The sequence below is a fragment of the Bombina bombina genome, chromosome 2, assembly GCF_027579735.1.
Source record: "Bombina bombina isolate aBomBom1 chromosome 2, aBomBom1.pri, whole genome shotgun sequence".
Classification (NCBI taxonomy): domain Eukaryota; kingdom Metazoa; phylum Chordata; class Amphibia; order Anura; family Bombinatoridae; genus Bombina; species Bombina bombina.
The window spans coordinates 1,227,451,250-1,227,478,094 of record NC_069500.1 but is presented as its reverse complement, the minus strand read 5'-3'; the positions used below and the strand labels follow the sequence as shown (position 1 = coordinate 1,227,478,094).

Genomic DNA, 26,845 nt, shown 5'->3' with positions numbered 1-26,845 from the left:
CTTCTAGAGCGTCAAACCAAAAGGCAGCCGCCGTTGTAACTGTTACAATGCAGGCCGTAGGCTGTAATAGGAACCCCTGGTGAACAAAGTTTTTTGAGAAGACCCTCTAACTTCTTATCCATGGGGTCTTTGAAAGCACAACTGTCCTCGATAGCGATAGTCGTACGCTTAGCCAGGGTAGAAATAGCTCCCTCCACCTTAGGGATCGACTGCCAAGAATCCCGAACGGCGTCAGCTATAGGGTACATCTTTTTAAACATAGGGGAAGGAGAGAATGGGATACCCGGCCTTTCCCACTCCCTAGCAATAATTTCCGAAATTCTCTTGGGAACCGGAAAAACGTTAGAATATGAAGGGACCTCCAAATATCTGTCCATCTTACTCAATTTCTCTGGAGGTACCACAATAGAGTTACAGTCGTCCAGAGTCATCAAAACCTCCCGTAGTAACAGATGGAGGTGTTCAAGTTTAAATCTGAAAGACATTACTTCCGAATCTGTCTGAGGTAAAGTACTCCCTGAGTCAGACAGTTCCCCCTCAGACAGGGCCTCCCTACCCCCCAATTCAGAGCCCTGGGAGGGTAAATCGGAGATAGCTATCAGAGCATCAGAAGTCGCAGGGACCCCATGGGCCTCTGTCCTACTGCGTTTGCCTTGTAAGGCTGGTAACTTAGATAAAACTTCTGAAAGAGTGGATGACATAACTGCAGCCATATCTTGCAGAGTAAATGAAGCAGACGCAGTGGAAGAACACGGCGTCGCTTGAGCGGGCGTTAAAGGCTGTGACGCTTGGGGAGAAAGTTGCGGCCTACCCTGAATCTCATCAGTCTGAGAACATTTTTTATCCATATCTTTACTAAAAAAATGTTTTTCTTTACATTGTAAGGCTCTCTCAATACATGAAGGACAAAGTGTAACAGGGGGTTCCACAATGGCATCTAAACACATGGGACATGTACTGTGCTCAATGTCATCCATAACAGAAAAACAAAAGCAAGCTTGGTCGAGTCACAGAAGCAGCAATACTAATAAAAAATATAGTACTGTGTCTTTAAAAACTCCCTCTGCGCTAACCCCCGATAGGCAAAAAGACAGAGAGAAGCTTCCTTAATTAATATTTTTCACACTCCCTGTGTCGTTAGTGTCTACAATTAACCCACTGGCCAGAAAAAATAACAGTCACCTCGCCGCAGCTCTGCTGCGGCTCCTACCTGCCTCCACGTGCTCGACACTAAAAATAAAACTATGAACCGCCATTTACCGGAGCCTAGAAAAGTTTCCTAACTCCGGTACTGTCCCCAGCGTCAGCCATATAAGTTCTAGCAAAGTGTCCATACTGTCACAGTAAACAAGAACTGCCCAATATATTAAACATACAGTGTCTATCACCATAATACCCCAACACTTCTAGTCTCTTTCTTGTCTCAGAATGTCTGGGGAAATAAACATATGTCAGATCTCATTCTGTTACACTTTGATGAGAATTAGCATATAGAGCAGGGAAGCCCTTAAACACATAGCCCCTGATAGAGAAAAGTAAAGTGCAGTCAAATCTGGGATATGCTGCAGAGCCCCAGAAGTAAAACAAAAACTGCACTTACCTCCATGCTGAGGAACAGCATGAAAACTCACAGTGTCAAGAGGTCCACTCTTCCTCCTAAGGTCCTGTGAAGATAGAGAGGTACATCAGAGCAGCACAATTATGGGAGGCGCAGCGAGGCTAAAACCCCACCAGTTCCCATAGCCAGGAGGCTATAACTTCAGAGGCTGCTCTATAGTAAAATAGTACACATTGGCACCATTTAAAAATAAAAAAATTCTTCATTGAAGAATCTAAACACCTCACTTTACCTCTTCCTATCACTAATACAGGCAAAGAGAATGACTGGGTTGGGGGGAAGGGAGGAGCTATTTATGCAGCTCTGTTGTGGAGCTCTTTGCCTCCTCCTGCTGACCAGGAGGCGATATCCCATAAGGATGAAATCCGTGGACTCGTCATATCTTGTAAAAGAAATACTCTGCACAAGTGCACACAAAGCATATGAACTGACTACCCTTTAAACAACTTTCATATATGTCCAAAGGTCCAGTTTATAACAATAAAATTAGCAATTCTGAGAGAATCTTGTAGGTTGTATATGTATTTGGCAGTATGGGTGGGGGCAATACCCAATAGCATCAATATGATGGGCAAATAACATTATTTTTAATATACACTAATGGCTGCTTAGTAGTTTTATACTGTGTGAGTTATCTCAGGCTGCATATCAGCTTGACAGGCAGCATTTAGACAACAGCATAAAGCTTCCTATCTGTGTGATTTGAAATGCAGCTCTCTGCAGACTAATACATTCCAGGGGAAGGGGGGTTAGAGCCCTTTCTGGCTGCCTTGTTTAACTATTCATGATCAGGAACAAAATTGTTTCAATTTAAGTACATTTAATTTGAGCAGAACTGCAGAAGCAAAACCATTTCCTTATGGAAGCACTTTCTGACTCATGTTTGGCAATGAGTTTCATGTTTGGCAATAGGTTTCATAATGGGGTTATAAAAAGTGTTTCAGGATATACCTTTTTATAATTTTTGCAGATTTTATTTAAATTGGCGCTATGCACTCTGTTTCACAAAGGGAAGCAGGCATAATGCATTGTGGCACAAGGCATGTGTGAATGAATTGAGAGCATAGATCTGTAGATTTATAAGGTACATGTAATTGTATGAAATGGGTAGTAAATTATACATATTTCTCCCTCTCTTATTACAATATATATATATATATATATATATATATATATATATATATATATATATATATATATATATATATATATAAAAAATAAACAATTCATGGGCGGGGCCATCTGAGGGAGGGGTGGGGCTTTATTTTGTGGTGTGTGGTCTAGTGCCCCCCCAACTTCAAACTTCACCAGCCGCCATTGCATGGTCGTGAGCAAAATGTTATCTATATAGCCCACACAAATTAGCAGCTAATAAAAAAGCATGTGATAAGAGGCTGTCTGTAGTGGCTTAGAAACAGGCATAAATGTAGAGGTTTAAATGTAATAAAGTATATTTTTAAACAATAATAATTTTAATGTTGACTATCACTTTTAAGGTTATATGGTTATAAAAGAACCAGCACTGATTGGATAAAATGCAAGATTGTAAAAAGCAATGAGATAAGGGGCAGTCTGCAGAGATTCGATACAGCTAATCAAAGAGGTAACAAGTATATTAAAATAACAGTGTTGGTTATGCAAAACTGAGGAATGGGTAAAAAAGAGATTATCTTTTTAAACACTAACAATTTGCAAGTAGACTGTCCCTTTAAAGGGACAGTCTACACTAAAATTGTTATTGTTTAAAGAGAAAGATGATGCCTTTACTACCCATTCCCCAGCTATGCACAATCAGCATTGATATATTCATATATTTTATAACATTTAAAACTCTAAAGTTCTGGCTGTTTCTAAGCCGCTATAGAAAGCCCCATATCACATGCTTTTTTAATTTGCTTTTCACAACAGGAGACTGCTAATTCATGTGGGCCATGTAGATAACATTGTGTTCACGCCCAAGGAGTTATTTAAGATTTAGCACAACACAGTACTAAATGCAAGTCAATAGATAATAAATAAAAAGTAATGTGATCAGGGGGCTGTCAGAAGATGCTTAGATACAAGGTAATCACAGAGGTAAAAAGTATATTAATATAACGGTGTTGGTTATGCAAAAATGGGGAATGGGTAAAAAAAGGGATTATCTATCTTTTAAAACAATAAAAATTCTATTGTAGACTGTCCCATTTTAGTAATCATTGACTTTAGGTATATAAATGTATCAAATGCTGTTCTACTCCTGTAAGAAACAATTGTTGGAACATATTTGTAACTGAATAGAATTTATTTAATCTAAATTACTTATTAAAATTGATATAAAACCATTATTTATAAACTTGTAAATGATTAAATCTGCTTTATGCTTTTATCGTGGTTTGTTTTCTCTTCCAGAGTAAAGAAATAGGAAAAATGAAAATACTTACAAGTTTTTGGTCTGCAGTTAGTTGAAATGTCTGATCCAAACAGGCAATTCCAACACATTAAGAACTATGTTCCTGAGAGCTTGGTTTGAATATTTCCACCATAGTTGCAAAATTAACAACCACTAACACAGCTGGCCTGAGGTTGTTACCTTAATTACAGCCCAAATCACATAGATCAAAAAGAACAAACTACAAAGAAGCGCCACATTGAAAATAAACAAACATAACCCGGAAATAAATAATAAATGAACCAATTCACCCAAAATGGTTGCAGCTTAATATATTTGTAACCTTCGGGGAATATGTACCTTATATAAACAGTTAATACTTTTGCTCTGGCAACACCCCAAACAGGTTAGAAATATAAAAGGTAAACAGAAAACATATCAAATCTCACAAATAGAAAAGATAAAATGAAATCAAAAGGACACATAAATTAAAGTGCTAGAAAGAGCCCAAATCAGCCATGCACCAGCCCTGATTTCTCCCCACCTCAGGCAGCTGACTGTTAGAGCTGTCTGGAGGGGTCACCTCCAAACTTGGGGTCTCAGCTCTGGTTGATGCCATTTCTTCTGTCAGTGCACAATTAACTGAGTCTAGTGAATGAAGAAGTGAATCCACATGGTCTGTCATGTCCTCAATGGCTGAGTTAGTGCGGAGCTAATAAAGAAGACAACATAAAATAACATTAAAGAAACGTATAGCAGAAAAAGCCTAAATTACAAAGTTAAAAACCATATACAAAATAGAAGACGCATATAAGATAATATCTCAAACCTAAGCAGCAATCTATCTTAACAAGATTTAACATATGGAACTGAATTGCTTGCTGGTGAGTAAATAATTCCCAAACCAACTTGGATGGAAACTTCCTTAAAGAGTGTATTTTAGTGGCTCCAACCCTCTCTTCCTCAATGGGAGTTTCAGGGGGCATAGGGTTAATAGCAGTGCGGGATAGCAAGGGATTATTATAGTTGAGTGGGTTGTGGTTGAGTTAAAAAGGCAACAGATTAGATTCATAATCAAACCCTCTAACATATAGGAATATCACTGGTGCTAAAGCTTATAAAAGCAGGGGTCGGTCGTTCCTTACTGAGGAACCAGCCATAATAAGCCACTATTACTATTTGACAGCCACACAGACAGACGTTATAAAAATATTGGAGATTAGCAACAGCAGTAAAAACTGAGTCTGTATAAAGAAACGGTTCTTGCAACAGATCCTTTTGTCAACAAAATTGAGATCCAGCCCAATCTCCTCAACAGGAAAAAAGGAGGATGCAATTGAGTGAGAGAAGTGAAGTTAATGTGATTTCATATCCTGCAACATTTCTAAAATTTTTATGGGGACCAGGATATTAAGAACCTTGTGGCACGCATGTTTAAGGCAAATAAAAGCAACACTTTACATCTAAGCTGTACAATGTATAGTTTTCAAGCAATGAACATTTAAGAGTTTCTGAATGGTAATAACAACAACAACAAGCACTGACTGCAACATTAATGATTAATTTACTTTATGGAAGTAAGGTTTTTATCATGGAGTCATTATGAAGAAAAAAAGTTTATAGCCTGGGCTAACAGATTTTTTTTTTTTTAATTTGGTTGACTTTCTATAAATTTATCCAGCTAAGAGAAGAATTTTCTGGTATGTTAGGCTGTTTTTTTTTATTAGGATTAGAGATATGACGATCAGAAGTGCTTCTGTAAAGGTTATATCCCCCCCGCTTTTCAAGGAGTAACAAAATGAGATTACATACCATGTTGGAATGGGACAGTATTTGGCTAGAAGTTAATGCATCTTCTTCTGAAGATTCATCTGTGTCTTCCTGATTGGTTAAGTTCAAGCTGGGTGTGCTCCCAGAGTACTGACATTCCTGAAGAGATGGTGTATCACCTTTATCAATGCTATCCAAAGAACGTCTGCGAACTCCCCAGTTGAAGTTGTCCATACTTTCACCCTACAAAGAAAAAAATGATATAATAAATGCTTGTTTTTTTAACTATTTATGCAGCACCCTCCTCTGAACAAACATCTCAGGCAACGCAAACAAGAGGAGGACAGTTACCGGCTAGAAAAAAAAAATCAATGTATAAATGATAAAAAATAACAAAATGCTTTCATCACATTTAAGTGCTAATTTAGCCTGCATTCAAATTGATTATTAAAAAGCAAATTTAGGTTTATTTAACTTATATTTTTTGTTTTTAGCCAAAAACAACAAACACAAACACAAATGTCACGAGGGTTCACAGCTGAAACAAGCCACTCCACCAGGCTGCAACTTACCTGCAGCTCCTGGTTAGCAAAAGGGAAGACATAAATAATAATGATTAACAAGGACACAACAAAGAACCTGGAGAGAATTACAATTATATTTTATGCAATTACAAAATTCTGACCTGCACTACTTACACACAGTAGAAATAACCAATTAATCTGCAGGCGTCTTTCTTCATTCATTAGCTTATAATTAAATTCCCTATTCTTGTAAAAATAGCTGTTTATATGCCTATGTAAGCACGCAATTAGAACACATGAACTGACAAATAAAACTAGGGTCATGAGTTGTAAGGCTGCTCCTTCTAAATATGTCTACAAGATGCTAAATATACAGACTTATCTTTTGAATAAGTTTGCTAAATCATGTTTTACCCAAACATACGGCAGACTTAATTATCAATACAGCAGAGCAGTTTATCCCAGGGCTGTCTAACTGATGCTCCAAGGGCCACAGTACCCCCTAATACATTTTATCTTTATTCACCAGCTCTTCAGGTTAGATGCTAGGATGCACCAAGAAATATTACACACCCCTGGTATATACTGTAGTATACAAGAAAAACAAAATAAAGGTGAGAATTAGTCTACTCTTTAAAACACATGCAATTAATGGTTTTCAGTAAACCACGTGTTGCATCATCTTCTTAACTATTGCCTTTCTCTGATTACTGTATTATTTAACTTTCATAAAAGATTTTATTTTACTGATTATTATACTGATTTGTGAAATTAAAGAGTTAATGCTCCAAGTGTTTATACCGTTTTATTTCAGAGCAAGTGATTGAAATGTCTTTAGAAGTACACACTGGGGCCTCACCTCTGCATCTTCCAATTCCACATCCAAAAAATCAAAGTCCTTGAAAACACCAAATTGCTGCTCACTGCCTGTATCCTCCACAGTCACTTCCTCCTCTTGAATAGGTTCATCAGTGCTAGAAATAAGGCTGGTCTGCTGGTCTCCTGTTTCCAAATCTTCATTTGATGAAAATACCACCTGAAGAGAGAAAAGATTATAGTTGATGTCAGCTAAATAGTCACTGTGTGAAGCATGTATTTGAAAGGCAATCACGACAAATTGCAGTAATTACAATTACATGAAGTCTCATTAGTGGGGACACTTGAGCTTACCAGAAGCAGTTTACATACTTACTGATGGATTCTTGGGAAGACCAGACTCTGGTCCACACAGTGAGAGCACATTCATTAGTTTTTCTCGAGTTCTCCTCTAAAAGAACAAAAAACACAAATAAATAAATAAATAAGAGTAAACAAATTTGGAGAGTGTTTGCATAACTAGTTTTATATGCTAAACTAACACCAGAAGTGAAAGGCAGCAATACAGACTGCTGAACACGAGTATTTACTGCAGAGATTAGTATTGTTTATATCAGATGTATTGTGCACCAAACACACATATAGCTAGGAATAGAATACAACAGAATAAAAAAAATTAGGTGCTGGCTACAAGGGCTGAAAATCTTACCTGATACATTTATTTCCGGATACGGTGAGTCCACGGAATTATCAATTATTGTTGGGAATATCCCTCCTGGCCAGCAGGAGGAGGCAAAGAGCACCACAGCAAAGCTGTTATATGTCACTTCCCTTCCCACAATCCCCAGTCATTCGACCGAAGGAAAATGGAGAAAAAGGAAATAACACAAGGTGTAGAGGTGCCTGAGGTTAAAGTTAAAAATAGCTGTCTTAAAATAAAAGGGTGGGCAGTGGAATCACCATATCCGGAAATAAATAAATTTATCAGGTAAGCATAAATTTTGTTTTCTTTCCTAAGATACGGTGAGTCCACGGAATCATCAATTACTGTTGGGAACCAATACCCAAGCTAGAGGACACCGATGATAAAGGAGGAACATGACAGGTAACCTAAACAGAAGGCACCACTACTTGAAGAACCCAAAGAACCTCAGCTGAGGCAAAAGTATCCAATTTGTAAAATTTGGACAGGGTATGCAGACAAGACCAAGTTGCAGCCTTGTAAATCCTTTTCACAGAAGCTTCATTTTTGAAAACCCAAGAAGAAGAGACAGCCCTAGTGGAATGAGCTGTAATTCTCTAAGGAGAATGCTGCCCAGCAGTCTCATAAGCAAAACCAATTATACTTCTCAACCAGAGAGAAAGTGAAGTATCAGAAACTTTCTGACCCCTTATGTTTCCCAGAGAAAACTAACAAACAGGGCAGAAGACTGGCAAAAATCCTTAGTTGCCTGCAAATAAAATTTTAAAGCACACACAGCCTCCAAGTTGTGCAACAGATGTTCTTCAGAAAAGAAGAACTACGACAAAGAGAAGGAACAACCAATTTCCTGATTAAAATTTCTGTCCAAAAGCACTTTAGGAAGGAACCTAACAGTACGAAGAATTGCCTCATTGGCATGAAAGATAAGATAAGGCGAATCACACTGCAAAGCTGAGAGTTCCGACACTCTCAGAGCATAAGAGATAGCAATAAGAAACAAAACCTTCCAAGATAACAACTTAATATCTATGGACTGCAATGGCTCAAACGGAGCTTGCTGCAAAACTTTAAGAACAAAAGTTATGGCTCCCAGGAGGAGCAACAGACAAACGCAGGCCTGATTCTGACCAAGGTCTGACAAAAAAATTGCACATCTGACCAGACCTTCCTGTAGAAAGGGCAAAATCCTAAGAATCCTGACCCTACTCCTAGAGGATCCTACGGATTCACACCATAAGGACATTTACGCCATATCTTATAGTAAATGTTTCAAGTAACAGACTACAAGCCAGAAACATGGTCTCAATGACCGACTCAGAAAACCCACACTTAAACTGAACTAAACGTCCAATCTCCAAGCAATCAGCTTCCGAGAAATGATATTTGGGTTAAGGAAAAGACCCTGAATTAGAAGGTCCTTCCTCAGAGGAAATCTCCAAGGTGAGAGAGATGATATCTCGACCAGGTCTGCATACCCAATCCTGCGAGGCCATGCAGGAGCTATCAGAATTACTGATGCTCTCCCTTGTTTAACATGAGCAATGACTCGTTGAAGGAAGCAAACAGAGAAAACAGGGATGCCAGATTGAAATCCCAGGAAAAGCCACCAGAACATCTATCAGAACGGTCTGCGGATCACTAGACCTTGAACCGTACCTTGGAAGCTTGTCGTTCTGCCTAAACACCCTCAAAAGCCAAAATCCTTTGAGGGTTTACCTGGAGAACACCTCCGGATGGAGAGTCCCACTCCCAGGATGAAATATCTATCTGTTCAGAAATCCGATTCCCAGTTGTCCACCCCTGGAAAGTGGATTGGAAACAGCAATCCGGAGTTTCCGCCCACAGACAATCCAAGTCACCTCCTACATGACTAAGGAACTCAGAGTTCCTCTGAATTAAATAATGTCCATGCACCGCATAGGTTACCTGGATTCTGGAGTGGTGGGAGCCGAACCCACGTCTCCAAGGAGACTGGTGACCTTGTCCGACTGGAACCAAGCCCTTAGAACATTGCAAATCCCTTTCAACTACAAGATGTAAAAGAGGAAAGCAGACACTTCCGTGCCTTAAATAAGTCCCAGATTGCTTCCCAGCCCAGCAGGCTGGCGTCCATGGTCACATTACCCAGGAATGTCTCCAGAAGCACGCGCCCTGAGACAGACACTCCTGAAAAACCACCACAGGAGAAAGTCTCTTGATGATTGATCTAGATCTATTCCCTGAAACAGATCTGAATGATCTCCATTGCATGGAAAATAGCAAAAAGGGAATGATATCCATGGAAACCATCAGACCAATTCCCTCCATACATAGTCCCTGAAAAGTGAAGGCAAAATCAACTGCAGCTAGATTCAAAATCTCAACCCTCTGGTTGCAAGATGGTTAAGCTATCAACCAGACCATTAGAGCTTGCTGTTGGCTGGACAGTAGACAGCAGAGAGAGGAAATGAAATAAATCATTAATTAGCTGACCTCTGATAGACTCTTCTCCTAGATAATCTATTACAGCCCCCCCCCCCCAAAAAAAAAAATCACCCTTGTGGGTGGAACAAGGGAACTCTGCTCCAGAGTCATTTCCCATCCATGGGAAAGTAGATTGGACAAGATCTACCGAGAGTTTGCTCGAAGGAAGGATGACACCTTAACCATATATTGTCCAGAAAGGCACCCTTGCAATAGCTCAAGACCTAAAAGTCTTTCTAGGAAGACGGAACACAGGTCTATGTTCGTTATGAATAGGCCCACTTGCAGTAAAGGAGAATGGATACTACTTTGAAGGGCAGAACCTGAGAAACTTGAGGTAAATACCTAGATCATGTTCCCAGACTGGGACTGGTTGTATCACTCCCAGAAAAGGTCCTGAACCCAGTTCAAGGAATGTTTCTCATCATACCTGTATTGCAGATACTCTAGAAGGAGAAATCTACCCCTGGGAGGAATCTTAGAATGGACTAAGTTTGTTTGGCTTCCCAAAGACATGTCTGACCCTGCAGAAATTGGAAAACTTTCCTTTAGTCTAGTCTACTCTCTTGACGGGTGGTATTCCGACTAGGTCTAAGACAAGGCATTGCTCTAAATGAACAATTAAACCTCCAGATTCTTATCAATGGATCCGTAAAGAAGCAGCTACCCTCCATAGGGATCGAAGTTCTCTGAGTCATAGTAGAAAAGCTCCCCTTCTACTTAAGGCACCATGCATTTTAATGGAGTCAGCAACAGGAAAATCCTTTAAAGGACGGGAGACAGGGAGAAAGGTATTCCTAGCTATTCCTGTAAAAACATCCAAGGCACGTCTAGAAAACACCTCATAGGAAGGAACATTATAGAAATGATAAAGTACACAAAACTTTCAAAGGTTGACAACGACAGGGTAATGATGTCTTCCAAGTAGCCAAAACCTCCTTTAACAGTACACGAGGTGTGCAAGCATACATCTGAAGAAGACCACTTCAGCATCAGATGAAGGAATTATACTGTCCGAATCTGAGATTTTACCCTTAGAATTTACCGGCGAATCCTCACCAGACTTAGGAGAGAGAGTGACCTGAGTAGCAGAATGAGGAACATTATAGTCTCAGCATGAGAAATTTGTAGCTAAGCAAGCAGCACCTATAAACATATAGGCAACCATTTGCGCTATAACAAATAACATAAAGAACAAGAGACAGAGATGTTCTTGATGCAGAAGTAAATTAAAAGAAAAACTTTTATTAAAACATAAAAAAAAATGTACATATGTAACTATGTAAATATGCTGTGTACTTGCACTCTATAAAGTACTGGTAGGGCTTCTGAGAACGATACTAGCGCTAAGCTAGAAAAACCAGACCATTTTCAAACACCTCAGCTTAACTGAAGTAGGACGATTTATATTAAAACTCTGTTTTTAAAAACTTTCACTCCGCTTCCCCAGCCTAACTCAGCCCTGGAAGCACAATCGATCTACCTGTGTAGTGATCGAGAATGAAAACATAATTTATGCTTACCTGATAAATTTATTTCTCTTGTAGTGTATCTAGTCCACGGATCATCCATTACTTATTGGATATTCTCCTTCCCAACAGGAAGTTGCAAGAGGATCACCCACAGCAGAGCTGCTATATAGCTCCTCCCCTGTCATATCCAGTCATTCGACTGAAAACAAACAGAGAAAGGAGAAACCATAGGGTGCAGTGGTGACTGTTGTTTAATTAAAATTTAGACCTGCCTTAAAAGGACAGGGTGGGCCGTGGACTGGATACACTACAAGAGAAATAAATTTATTAGGTAAGCATAAATTATGTTTTCTCTTGTTAAGTGTATCCAGTCCACGGATCATCCATTACTTATGGGATACCAATACCAAAGCTAAAGTACACGGATGATGGGAGGGACAAGGCAGGATTAAGCGGAAGGAACCACTGCCTGAAGAACCTTTCTTCCAAAAACAGCCTCCGAAGAAGCAAAAGTATCAAATTTGTAAAATTTGGAAAAAGTGTGAAGCGAAGACCAAGTCGCGGCCTTGCAAATCTGTTCAACAGAGGCCTCATTTTAAAAAGGCCCAGGTGGAAGCCACAGCTCTAGTAGAATGAGCTGTAATCCTTTCAGGGGGCTGCTCTCCAGCAGTCTCATAGGCTAGGCGTATTATGCTCCGAAGCCAAAAGGAAAGAGAGGTTGCCGAAGCTTTTTGACCTCTCCTCTTTCCAGAGTAAACGACTAACAGGGTAGATGTTTGACTAAAATCTTTAGTAGCTTGTAAGTAAAACTTCAAGGCACGGACTACGTCCAGATTATGTAAAAGACGTTCCTTCTTTGAAGAAGGATAAGGACACAATGATGGAACAACAATCTCTTGATTGATATTCTTGTTAGAAACCACCTTAGGTAAAAACCCAGGTTTGGTACGCAGGACTACCTTATCTGCATGAAAAATCAGATAAGGAGAATCACATTGTAAGGCAGATAGCTCAGAGACTGTCCGAGCCGAGGAAATAGCCATCAAAAACAGAACTTTCCAAGATAAAAGTTTAATATCAATGGAATGAAGGGGTTCAAACGGAACTCCTTGAAAAACTTTAAGAACCAAGTTTAAGCTCCACGGGGGAGCAACAGGTTTAAACACAGGCTTAATTCTAACCAAAGCCTGGCAAAATGCCTGGACGTCTGGAACCTCTGCCAGACACTTGTGCAAAAGAATAGACAGAGCAGAAATCTGTCCCTTTAAGGAACTAGCTGATAATCCTTTGTCCAAGCCCTCTTGGAGAAAAGACAATATTCTAGGAATCCTAACCTTACTCCATGAGTAATTCTTGGATTCACACCAACAAAGATATTTACTCCATATCTTGTGGTAGATTTTCCTGGTAACAGGCTTTCGTGCCTGTATTAAAGTATCAATGACTGACTTAGAGAAGCCACGCTTTGATAGAATCAAGCGTTCAATCTCCAGGAAGTCAGTCTCAGAGAAATTAGATTTGGATGATTGAAAGGACCTTGTATCAGAAGGTCCTGTCTTAGAGGCAGAGTCCATGGTGGAAAGGATGACATGTCCACTAGGTCTGCATACCAAGTCCTGCATGGCCACGCAGGTGCTATCAGAATCACCGATGCTCTCTCCTGTTTGATTTTGGCAATCAGTCGAGGGAGCAGAGGAAACGGTGGAAACACATAAGCCAGGTTGAAGAACCAAGGCGCTGCTAGAGCATCTATCAGCGTCGCTTCTGGGTCCCTGGACCTGGATCCGTAACAAGGAAGCTTGGCGTTCTGGCGAGACGCCATGAGATCCAACTCTGGTTTGCCCCAACGATGAATCAACTGAGCAAACACCTCCGGATGGAGTTCCCACTCCCCCGGATGGAAAGTCTGACGACTTAGAAAATCCGCCTCCCAGTTCTCCACGCCTGGGATATGGATTGCTGGCAGGTGGCAAGAGTAGTACTCTGCCCAGCGAATTATTTTTGAGACTTCTAACATCGCTAGGGAACTCCTGGTTCCCCCTTGATGGTTGATGTAAGCCACAGTCGTGATGTTGTCCGACTGAAATCTGATGAACCTCAGAGATGCTAACTGAGGCCAAGCCAGAAGAGCACTGAATATCGCTCTTAACTCCAGAATATTTATTGGAAGGAGTTTCTCCTCCTGAGTCCACGATCCCTGTGCCTTCAGGGAATTCCAGACTGCACCCCAACCTAGAAGGCTGGCATCTGTTGTTACAATTGTCCAATCTGGCCTGCGAAAGGTCATACCCTTGGACAGGTGTACCCGAGACAACCACCAGAGAAGAGAATCTCTGGTCTCTTGATCCAGATTTAGCAGAGGGGACAAATCTGTGTAATCCCCATTCCACTGACTCAGCATGCATAATTGCAGCGGTCTGAGATGAAGGCGCGCAAATGGCACTATGTCCATTGCCGCTACCATTAAGCCGATTACCTCCATACACTGAGCTACCGAAGGGAACGGAATGGAGTGAAGAACACGGCAAGCATTTAGAAGTTTTGATAACCTGGACTCCGTCATGTAAATTTTCATTTCTACAGAATCTATAAGAGTCCCTAAGAAGGAGACTCTTGTGAGTGGGGATAGAGAACTCTTTTCCTCGTTCACTTTCCACCCGTGCGACCTCAGAAATGCCAGAACTATCTCTGTATGAGACTTGGCAACTTGAAAGCTTGACGCCTGTATCAGGATGTCGTCTAGACACGGAGCCACCGCTATGCCTCGCGGTCTTAGAACCGCCAGAAGTGAGCCCAGAACCTTTGTAAAGATTCTCGGGGCTGTAGCCAACCCGAAGGGAAGAGCTACAAATTGGTAATGCCTGTCTAGAAAGGCAAACCTTAGAAACCGATGATGATCTTTGTGAATCGGTATGTGAAGGTAGGCATCCTTTAAGTCCACTGTGGTCATGTACTGACCTTCTTGGATCATGTGTAAGATGGTCCGAATAGTTTCCATTTTGAAAGATGGAACTCTGAGGAATTTGTTTAAGATCTTTAGATCCAAAATTGGTCTGAAGGTTCCCTCTTTTTTGGGAACCGCAAACAGATTCGAATAAAAACCCTGTCCTTGTTCCGTCCGCGGAACTGGATGGATCACTCCCATAACTAGGAGGTCTTGCACACAGCGTAGGAATGCCTCTTTCTTTATCTGATTTGCAGATAGCCTTGAAAGATGAAATCTCCCTTGTGGAGGGGAAGCTTTGAAGTCCAGAAGATATCCCTGAGATATGATCTCAAACGCCCAGGGATCCTGAACATCTCTTGCCCACGCCTGGGCGAAGAGAGAAAGTCTGCCCCCTACTAGATCCGTCGCCAGATAGGGGGCCGTTCCTTCATGCTGTCTTAGAGGCAGTAGCAGGCTTTCTGGCCTGCTTGCCTTTGTTCCAGGACTGGTTAGGTTTCCAGGCCTGCTTAGATTGAGCAAAAGTTCCCTCTTGTTTTGAAGCGGAGGAAGTTGATGCTGCACCTGCCTTGAAATTTCGAAAGGCATGAAAATTAGACTGTTTGGCCTTTGCTTTGGCCCTGTCCTGAGGAAGGGTGTGACCCATACCTCCAGTAATGTCAGCAATAATTTCCTTCAAACCAGGCCCGAATAAGGTCTGCCCCTTGAAAGGAATGTTGGGTAATTTAGACTTCGAAGTCACGTCAGCTGACCAGGATTTAAGCCATAGTGCCCTACGCGCTTGGATGGCGAATCCGGAATTCTTAGCCGTTAGTTTAGTCAAATGAACAATGGCATCAGAAACAAATGAGTTAGCTAGCTTAAGTGTTCTAAGCTTGTCAATAATTTCAGTCAATGGAGCTGTATGGATGGCCTCTTCCAGGGCCTCAAACCAGAATGCCGCCACGGCCGTGACAGGCGCAATGCATGCAAGGGGCTGTAAAATAAAACCTTGTTGAATAAACATTTTCTTAAGGTAACCCTCCAATTTTTTATCCATTGGATCTGAAAAAGCACAACTGTCCTCAACCGGGATAGTAGTACGCTTTGCTAAAGTAGAAACTGCTCCCTCCACCTTAGGGACCGTCTGCCATAAGTCCCGTGTAGTGGCGTCTATTGGAAACATTTTTCTAAATATAGGAGGTGGGGAAAAAGGCACACCCGGTCTATCCCACTCCTTGCTAATAATTTCTGTAAGCCTTTTAGGTATAGGAAAAACATCAGTACACACCGGTACTGCATAGTATTTATCCAGCCTACACAATTTCTCTGGTACTGCAACTGTGTTACAGTCATTCAGAGCAGCTAATACCTCCCCAAGCAACACACGGAGGTTCTCAAGCTTAAATTTAAAATTAGAAATCTCTGAATCAGGTTTCCCCGAATCAGAGATGTCACCCACAGACTGAAGCTCTCCGTCCTCATGATCTGCATATTGTGACGCAGTATCAGACATGGCCCTTACAGCATCTGCGTGCTCTATATTTCTCCTAACCCCAGAGAAATCGCGCTTGCCTCTTAATTCAGGCAACCTGGATAATACCTCTGACAGGGTATTATTCATGATTGCAGCCATGTCCTGGCCATATTAGCGTGCATCCCCTGAGCAGGAGGCGAAGGGTCTGACACGTGGGGAGAGTTAGTCGGCATAACTTCCCCCTCGTCAGAATCTTCTGGTGATATTTCTTTTATAGTTAAAGACTGATCTTTACTGTTTAAGGTGAAATCAATACATTTAGTACACATTCTCCTATGGGGCTCCACCATGGCTTTCAAACATAATGAACAAGTAGTTTCCTCTGTGTCAGACATGTTTAAACAGACTAGCAAGCTTGGAAAACACTTTAAACAAGTTTACAAGCAATATAAAAAACGTTACTGCACCTTTAAGAAACACAAATTTTGTCAAAATTTTAAATAACAGTGAAAAAAGGCAGTTACACTAACGAAATTTTTACAGTGTATGTAACAAGTTAGCAGAGCATTGCACCCACTTGCAAATGGATGATTAACCCCTTAATACCCAAAACAGAATAATAACAGACAAAAACGTTTTTTTTTTTTTTTTTTTTTTTTCAAACAGTCACAACAACTGCCACAGCTCTACTGTGGCTTTTTAACTCCCTTTTTGAAGCCTTTTGAGCCCTCCAGAGATGTCCTGGATCATGCAGGAAGAAGCTGGATGTCTCTGTCAGTATTTTTAGCTGCACAGAAAAGCACTAAAAAAGGCCCCTCCCACTCATATTACAACAGTGGAAAGCCTAAGGAAACTGTTTCTAGGCCAAATTCAAGCCAGCCATGTGGAAAAAAACTAGGCCCCAATAAGTTTTATCACCAAATACATATAAAAACGATTAAACATGCCAGCAAACGTTTTATATTACATTTTTATAAGAGTATGCATCTCTATTAATAAGCCTGATACCAGTAGCTCTCACTGCATTTAAGGCTTTACTTACATTAGTTCGGTATCAGCAGCATTTTCTAGCAAATTCCATCCCTAGAAAAATATTAACTGCACATACCTTATTGCAGGAAAACCTGCACGCCATTCCCTCTCTGAAGTTACCTCACTCCTCAGAATATGTGAGAACAGCCATGGATCTTAGTTACTTCTGCTAAGATCATAGAAAACGCAGGCAGATTCTTCTTCTAAATACTGCCTGAGATAAACAGTACACTCCGGCACCATTTAAAAATAACAAACTTTTGATTGAAGAATAAACTAAGTATAAAACACCACACTCCTCTTACGACCTACATCTTGGTTGAGGCTTGCAAGAGAATGACTGGATATGACAGTTAGGGGAGGAGCTATATAGCAGCTCTGCTGTGGGTGATCCTCTTGCAACTTCCTGTTGGGAAGGAGAATATCCCATAAGTAATGGATGATCCGTGGACTGGATACACTTAACAAGAGAAATTAATAACATTTCATTGGGGACGCCACTCCGCTAACTGACTTCTACCACAAGTCTAAAGCAAAGTGGAGAAATGGGTCGCGTGACACGCCAAAGAAAACTGCATCGCATACAAGCGTGCGCTTACAGTCTAACAATGCAGCGTCTCTTCCCGCCCTAAAAATAATGGCGGACGGCCAAAAGAAGAAAAAATTATCACAAGGATCATGGAGATTCAGTCTTTTCCCACATCGTTACATACAGCAAAGTAACACATCGTAGCAATCAGACGCTATACAGCCCAACTGTCCTAGAGGTCATAGCGGTCTCTGTGTAAATACATTCTCAGCCCATAAAACGCAGTATGAGAAGAAATTTTCACAACCGTTAAAGTGTGGAAAGTAGGCATCCAGACTGCATAAGTCATATAAAGCAGTTATGTGGACTATCTAACTGCTAAAAAACTACAGCTAGCTAGCAGAACCCACAATGAATAAATAGGATTATACTTTAATACACAAAAAGTCATAACCCCCGTCTCCAGGCACATCTTAGTGCCTGCTCCCTACCTGTCAATATCCTTACAAAGGATACATTTGTCCCACATAAGCTGCAGCTGAATCTTATAAAGTGCAGTCTCTCCAATCCCCAGAAGACAAAGGCACTTACCTATAGTCTGGCCGTCCGGACCTGTAGAAAAAAGAAAGAAACAGAGTAAACCTACTCTGGCTTTCTATACCACGGGCAGCAAATATGTTAGGAAAACGCAGCAAGGCCCACATTACAAGATCCTAACTGCTTTAAAGCCACCACTGCCCCACTTAAGAGACTTACGTGGAGTACATCTAGACCCAATCTTGAGAGCAGAAATCAGAGCAAACCGACTCTGGCTTTCAAAATAATTAAATCTTGATTGAAGTGAAATATCTTCTTCAGACACCAAAAACTTCACCTCCTCTATGCATCGAAGGCAAAGAGAATGACTGGGGATTGTGGGAAGGGAAGTGACATTAATTAAACCCCTTTGCTGTGGTGCTCTTTGCCTCCTCCTGCTGGCCAGGACTGATATTCCCAACAGTAATTGATGAGTCCGTGGATTCACCGTATCTTAGGAAAGAAACCCACTTATGGTGTCACTGGATGATTTGAGATCCATAGTACAGTGAGGAAAAATATGTAGGCATGAAAAACAGCCCACTACAATACCCTGACACACATAACTACATGATTCCTACAAGTAAACTCTATCGCTAAAGGGTCATAATAAATTCCACTGTGAGAAGACACAAATTCAGACCTTCCAGCCCAGGTTATGAGTGTACTGGACAATAAAGTTTGCAGTGTTTAGAATGTAATATATGGGCAGTGAACAGCAATACTGGATCGCATGCACAACCAAATGGACATATTTAGGTGCTCCTAGACAGCTGCATGCTTTATGTAGTAACAAATCTCACCATAATGTAGTATTTCTATTCAGTTTTCTGTTAGCCCACTGCATTTGAAACCTCTGAAGGGAGCTGTGTTTTTGTCATTTACCAACACAAAGACCACTTTCTGATAGGAAAGTACTTCAGTAGAATTACACAATTAACAATTACATAATAAAAAGACAAGGCAATGGAACTTTGGAATTTTAAATAAAGAGATTTTTTTTCTGACAAATTAAAGGGACATGAAACCCAATTTTTTTCTTTCATGATTTTGAAAAAGCATGCAATTTTAAACAACTTTCTAATTTACTTCTATAATATAATTTGCTTCATTCTCTTAACATCCTTTGCTGAAAAGCATATCTAGATAGGCTCAGTAGCTGCTGATTGGTGGCTGCACATAGATGCCTCATTTGATTGTCTCACCCATGTGCATTGCTATTCCTTCAAGAAAAGATATCTAAAGAATAAAGCTAATTATATAATACAAGTAAATTGGAATATTGTTTAAAATTGTATTCTCTATCTGAATCATGAAATAAAAATTTGGGGTTTAATGTCCCTTTAAATTTTTATCCCATTTTCTGGCCCCTTGTAGCATGTGACAGCCATCAGCTAATCAAAGACTAGTATATGTATACCCTGTGAACTTGTGCACATGCTTAGTAGGATCGTGTTCCTCAGAAAGTGTGAATATCAAAAGACTGAGCAACATTTGATAATAGAAGTAAATTGGAAAGTGTCTTAAAACTGCATGCTCTTTTTGAATCATAAAAGTTTATTTTGTCCCTTTTTTTTTTAGCACTTACACGGTTAACTATTTAAAGTAGCTTATTTGTTTCAAGGAGTTTTTGTGTCATGTTAAAAAAAATCCAAAACAAAACAGGACACTCTACTGAGCAACTTATATTGTAAGTGTGATGTAATTTGCCCTAGTTCATTCTAAAATACTGTAGGTAGCAAATGATTTGTATATAGAAAAATAATCTGAAACACCAGCACAAAATATCTAAAAAATAAATAAATAAAAATGTTGCTGGTCAGTCATATAAATTATTTTTTTATTTTCATCTAACATTGTTAAGCTGCTTTTGATTTACCTGTGATAGCTGTGGCCTCTTCCAGCTGACTGGTACAAGAGCATTGGAGTTGGAACCTGAGGAGGTGGATGATGTGCTGCGTGTTACTGCAATTACTTTAGGCTTCCCGTTCCTTCCTGCTGCACTGTGCTGGTCACCATACTTCTGTCCTATTATTGGTGTCTAAGCAAAAGAAACAATGCACATGAACAAGACAAAACTGTCATTCATGGTTACAATTTAAAACAGTATATACAAGTTTTAAGGTTTCTTATTCAGTGATGTTTCTTCTCTCTCTCTCTCTCTCTCTCTCTCTCTCTATATATATATATATATATATATATATATATATAGTCATACATTATAAGTGTTGGTGCTAACAACAGAAATTACTGTACAATAATTTGTGTCCACTATTTATACAATATTCAATGCCACTGAACACACATATACAAAAATACAGTATAAAGCATGAATCACAATCTGGCTAAGTAATGGGCTGAACAAATTCTGCTTACCTCTGATATGTCAAAATGAAAATCTAGGGTCTTTCCGGGAAGCTCTTTTGAGGCACAATTAAAGATTTTTGTAAATGAGATCTCTGGAGAGCCTAAATCTCCTCCATATGATTTTGGAGCATCATTAGGTACAACAAGGCTTGCAGAACGAGACACCACAAGCTTGAGGATATTGAGCGCTTCTTTCCAGTACGGGCTCTGATGGAAAAACAGTGACATTATTACAATAAAATCTATGATGTGCTTGTAAATAAAATAATGCATTGTAAAAAATAATTTTCTCTTAGTAGAATATTTCTACACAACAAGCATTTTAAAACACGTATTATAATAACTGAACATGTAATTTAACAAAACCTGTTTACTAGCAATAATATAAATATTTATATTGACTACTTTTTAAAAAATAAAATTTATGCTTACCTGATAAATTTCTTTCCGGACATGGAGAGTCCGCAACGTCATTCCAATTACTAGTGGGATATTCAACTCCTGGCCAGCAGGAGGAGACAAAGAGCACCCCAGCAAAGCTGTTAAGTGTAACTTCCCTTACCCATAATCCCAAGTCATTCAGCCGAAGCAAAATGGAAAAAGAAGAAACACAAGGGTGAAAAGGTGCCTGAGGTTTACTTAAAAAAACTGCAGATTTATAATTAAGAAGAGGGCGGGGTCATGGACTCTCCATGTCCGGAAAGAAAGAACTTTATCAGATAACCATACATTTTGTTTTCTTTCCTAAGACATGGAGAGTACCCCAAGCTAGAAGACACTGAATGAACAGGGAGGGAGAAAAAGGCAGGAGGACCTAAACAGAAGGCACCACCGCTTGAAGAACCTTTCTCCCAAAAGAATAACATTTGTAGAATTTGGAAAAAGTATGCAGAGAGGACCATGTTGCCGCCTTGCAAATCTGTTCCACAGAAGCTTCATTTTTGAAAGCCCAAGAAGAGGAGACAGCCCTAGTGGAATGAGCCGTAATTCTCTCAGGAGGCTGCTGTCCAGCAGTCTCATAAGTTAAACGAATCAAACTTCTCAACCAGAGAGACATAGTAGTAGAAGTGGCCTTCTGACCCTTATGCTTTCCAGAGAAAACAACAAACAGGTCTTAAGATTGCTGAAAATCTTTAGTAGCTTGTAAGTAAAATTTTAGAGCTCGCACAACATCCAAGTTATGCAACTTTGCTGACGTTGCTTATGAGATGGAGGATTAGGATAAAAAGAAGGAACAATTTCCTGATAAATGGTTCAATCCGATACCACCTTAGGGAGAAACCATAATTTAGTACAAAGGACTGCCTTATCAGCATGAAAAATAAGGTATGGCGAATCACACTGCAGAGCCGAAAGCTCAGAAACCCTGTGAGCAGACACTCTGCGAGCGGAAGAAATAGCAAGAAGAAACAAAACTTTCCAAGATAACAATTTTATATCAACAACATGCATTAGCTCAAATGGAGCAACAGGTTTAAACACAGGCCTGATTCTAACCAGGGCCTGAACAAAGGCTTGAACATCCGGTAAGTCTGCCAGACGTTTGTGCAAAAGGACAGATAATGCAGAAATCTGACAGATAAACCCTTCTCCAGGCCATCAAGAAGAAAAGATAAAATCCGGGGAACCAGATTTGCAAGCTTGAAGCATAGTCTCAATTACCGCTTCAGAAAAACCACGTCTAGACAGAACTAGGCGTTCAATTTCCAAGCAGTCAGCTTCAGAGAATCTAGGTTTGGATGGAGGAAAGGACCCTGAATCAGAAGGTCCTTCCTCTGAGGTAACCTCCAAGGAGGTAGAGATGACATCCTTACCAGATCTGCGAACCAGATCCTGCGAGGCCATGCAGGAGCTATTAGGATCACTGATGCCCTCTCCTGTTTGATACGAGCAATGACTTGTGGAAGGAGAGCAAACGGAGGAAACAGATATGCCAGAGAGAACATCCAAGGAACCGCTAGAGCATCTACCAGAACGGCCTGAGGATCTCTTGACCTTGAACTGTACTTCGGAATCTTGGCACCATCAGATCCAACTCTGGAACCCCCCATCTGAGGGTTATCTGAGAGAACACCTCTGGATGGAGTGCCCACTCCCCAGGATGAAAGGTCTGTCTGCTCAGAAAATCTGCCTCCCAGTTGTCAACTCCTGAAATGTGGATGGCAGATAGAAGACAATCGTCGGCTTCTGCCCACTGCAGAATGCGAGTCACCTCCTTCATGGCTAAGGAACTCCGAGTCCCACCCTGGTGGTTGATGTAAGCCACTGAGGTAATGTTGTCCGACTGGAATCTGATAAACCGGACTAAAGACAGTTGAAGCCATGCCGATAGGGCATTGAAGATAGCTTTCAACTCCAAGATGTTTATGGAAAGAGAGGACTCTTCCCGAGACCACAAGCCTTGAGCCTTCCGAGAACCCCAAACTGCTCCCCAGCCTGACAGGCTGGTGTCCGTAGTCACAATCTCCCAGGAAGGTCTCAGAAAGCAAGTGCCCCGAGACAGATGTTCCTGTGACATCCACCACCAGAGAGTCTCTTGTTAGGGGGTCCAGATTTATGCTCTGTGATAATTCCGAATGGTCTCCGTTCCATTTACGGAGCATACAAAGTTGCAGCGGTCGCAGATGGAACCGGGCAAAAGGGATGATGTCCATGGATGCTACTATCAGACCAATCACCTCCATGCATTCAGCCACTGATGGACGAAATGCAGACTGGAGAGAAAGGCAGGAAGCAAGAAGTTTGGATTTTCTGACCTTGTCAAAAAAATCTTTATGGACAGGGAATCTATTATTGTCCCTAGGAAACACATTTTGGTAGATGGAACTAGAGAACTCTTTTCCAAATTCACCTTCCACCCGTGGGAACGTAGAAAAGACAACATCATCTCTGTATGAGATTGGGCTAGTTGAAAAGATGACGCCTGAACCAAGATGTCGTCTAGATAAGGCGCCACAGCAATTCCCTGGGATCTGATCACTGCCAATAGTGCCCCCAGAACCTTTGTGAATATTCTGGGAGCGTGGTCAGACCAAACTGAAGAGCAACAAACCGGAAATGCTTGTCCAGAAAGGTAAATCTCAGAAACTGGTGGTGTTCCCTGTGAATGGGAACATGAAAGTATGCGTCCTTCAGGTCTATGGTGATCCTAAACTGACCTTCCTGTACCAAAGGAAGAATGGAACGAATAGTTTCTATCTTGAAGGACAGAACACTGAGGAATTTGTTGAGACACTTGAAGTCTAGGATGGGATGGAAAGTTCCCTCCTTTTTGGGAACCACACATAGATTTGAATAGATTCCTAAACATTGTTCTCTTAGAGGGACTGGAACAATAACTCTATCCAATTTAGAAGACATTGTGGGGTTGATAGCAACCGAAGAGTAGCTAGAACCTCTTTCAGAGGTGTTCAAGCTTAAATCTAAAATTAACCTCTTCAGATTCTGCAGCTTTTTCTGCTACAGTGTCAGAGTCTGAGATCTCCCCCTCAGAAGCTACTGAAGTATTCTCCTCATCAGACATCTGAGAAAGCTAACAAAGCAACTGTTACTGCAGAAGAAATCTGAGTAGCAAATCCCCAGGTAAATAAACACCCCCAGGTGGATGAGAGGATACAGAAGACACAGTATGAGAAACAATTAAGGCTTGGGACGTTTGAGGAGAAAGCTGAGGCATGTCACGCACAGCATTATCCTGAGAGACAGTAGGCTCAGAAGGGAGTAATTTGTCCTTAAATTTTAAAGTCTTAGTTAAAAAAAAGAGGAGCAAAGTTGCATAGGCAGAACAATATGGGCCTCTAAACATAGTAAACATTTATCCATAGAGATGGCTATAAAGTAACAGGTTCCACAGTAATGTCAAAATTATAAAATGAAAAATAAAATGAAGCAATTTTAAAATTCAAATAATTATCAATGAAAATAAAATATCAAATTTTAATAATAATAAACATAGAAGGTGGCTTTTAAAAACAACCTCAGAGCCTGAGGCTCCTACCGCCAAAAGAGATAACCCACTAGTAAGAGGAAAAAAGGGACTCCTTGTAGAGATCCTCTACTCTTAAACGATCCGGGTAGATGATGTAAATAAAGCTAACATGAAAAGTCTCAAGCTGAAGATCCTCTCATCCGTAGCAAATGCTTACTATTGTCTCAACGGCACCGCTCCGCTAAACGGGAAGTGCGGGCATCACGTGAGCGGGACTAAAATAAACTGCGCAATATTTCTACAAGCGTTTAAAATGTGCGAAGTGATAGTCAGTTAAAAAATGGCTCCTTTACCATTAACCCCTTACATCCCTTAACAAAATGTCAAGTCTTATACTGAATTATAAGTGTGCCAAATATATTTTCCCCATATGAATCCTTAAAAGATAAGGATTATTACGTCCCAGAAAGGATCTGAAAAAGAGGGTTAACCTCTAAAGTGCTGCTGCCCATCTGTAACTAGAAGGCAAAGGCACTTACCTTAGATCTAACTGCATGACAGATGCTGATCCTGAGGTGCGGCAGGCTTTCTACAAAGGGGTAGCAAAGTGTTAAAAGTAAAGCAAAGACTTCCTCGCCGCCTTTCAATTGCTAAAAGCCACAACGTCTCTTACTCAAGATTGACATGGACACAGCTAGACCCCAAACCTTGCTTGCAGGGAAAAGTACCCATAAAAGGATTAAATATCTTCAGACACCAATTTCGCACAACCTCCATTGACAGAGGCAAAGAGAATGACTAAGGATTATGGGTAAGGGAAGCTACACTTATCAGCTTTGCTGGGATGCTCTTTGCCTCCTCCTGATGGCCAGGAGTTGAATATCTCACTAGTAATTGGAATGACGTTGTGGACTCTCCATGTCTTAGGAAAGAAAGTTAGTTGTCTTCCAGTTTTTTTCTTATACAACATTAAGGCTCAACAAGTAACTCCAAGTGAACTTTCATTAATGTATAGTTATATATATGTTGCTAAGCAGTAGCATTTGCAGAAGTGTGTAAAACAACCTTGTCTTTATTTTTAAAACTTCTTTCTTTCTAAAGAGCTTTCTAGGCCTTAGGGGTATATTTCATATGTTCTTAGGATGCAACAAAGCATAAAGAACTACGTCTATGTGTATGTACTGAAGACTATCAAAGCAGAGTAACACAATGCTAGAAGAAGCACACAGAGGAATGGCCACTTTCTTACATTATATGATTGAAGCAAACAAACAATATGGCATTTTGGTAAAGATGATTTAGCTGTGCCGGGTCTGCTTTTTCTTTCAATACTTTAACAAATGGGGTTTTAACACAATGACTAAATGATCTATTTCTGAATGGCTAGAATGCTAGAGGGGAGCTTCTTCAAGCATGGAAAGAAAAACAATGTTCCAGAGGGCCCTGGAACGCAATACTAAAATGGTAACACAATGAAGATTTGTATGTGGAACATTTGAAGAATAATGAGAGAAACACTAGCGAAATTCCAATAAACAAAAAAAAAATGTATATAAATATACACACAAATTTGCAAAAGTTAAAGGCAGGTGCGAAAACATTTGAAAAGTAAGGCGGCTTTCAAAAATAAAAAAGAAGAAAAACCTAAATCATATCAAAATTTGGTGCAGCTCGGTTTTACCTTCAAAAAAACAAAATTTATGCTTACCTGATACCTGATAAATGTATTTCTTTCCGGATACGGTGAGCTCATGGAATCATCAATTACTGTTAGAGATATCACTCCAGCAGGAGGCGGCAAAGAGCACCACAGCAAAGCTGTTCTATGTCACTTCACTTCCCAGAATCCCCAGTCATTCGACCGAAGGAAAATGGAGAAAAAGGAAATAACACAAGGTGTAGAGGTGCTTGAGGTTAAAGTTAAAATAACTGTCTTAAAATAAAGGGTAGGCCATGGACTCACCGTATCCGGAAAGAAACACATTTATCAGGTAAGCATACATTTTGTTTTCTTTCCTAAGATATGGTCGATTACTGTTGGGAACCAATACCCAAGCTAGAGGACACAGATGATTAGGGAGGGACAAGACAGGTAACCTAAACAGAAGGCACCACTGCTTAAAGAACCCTTCTCCAAAAAGAACCTCAGACGAGGCAAAATAATCCAATTTGTAAAATTTGGACAGGGTATGCAGAGAAGACAAAGTTGCAGCAATGCAAATCCCTTCCACAGAAGCTTAATTTTTTGAAAACCCAAGAAGAAGAGACAGCCCTAG

General features: G+C 40.4%; 1 protein-coding gene across 5 annotated transcripts in view; it reads right to left on the bottom strand.

The window, feature by feature from the left end:
* FRYL (FRY like transcription coactivator) overlaps positions 1-26,845 on the bottom strand; it is a 916,813-nt gene that overhangs the window by 71,918 nt on the left and 818,050 nt on the right. For all 5 annotated transcript variants that reach the window (XM_053703981.1, XM_053703978.1, XM_053703979.1 and 2 more), the window contains 6 exons: positions 20,651-20,848; positions 20,154-20,315; positions 7,476-7,550; positions 7,143-7,319; positions 5,802-6,002; positions 4,534-4,701 (listed from right to left, as the gene is read on the bottom strand). In XM_053703981.1, the coding sequence (XP_053559956.1) occupies positions 4,534-4,701; positions 5,802-6,002; positions 7,143-7,319; positions 7,476-7,550; positions 20,154-20,315; positions 20,651-20,848 (981 nt within the window). The remainder of the gene's footprint in view (positions 1-4,533; positions 4,702-5,801; positions 6,003-7,142; positions 7,320-7,475; positions 7,551-20,153; positions 20,316-20,650; positions 20,849-26,845) is intronic.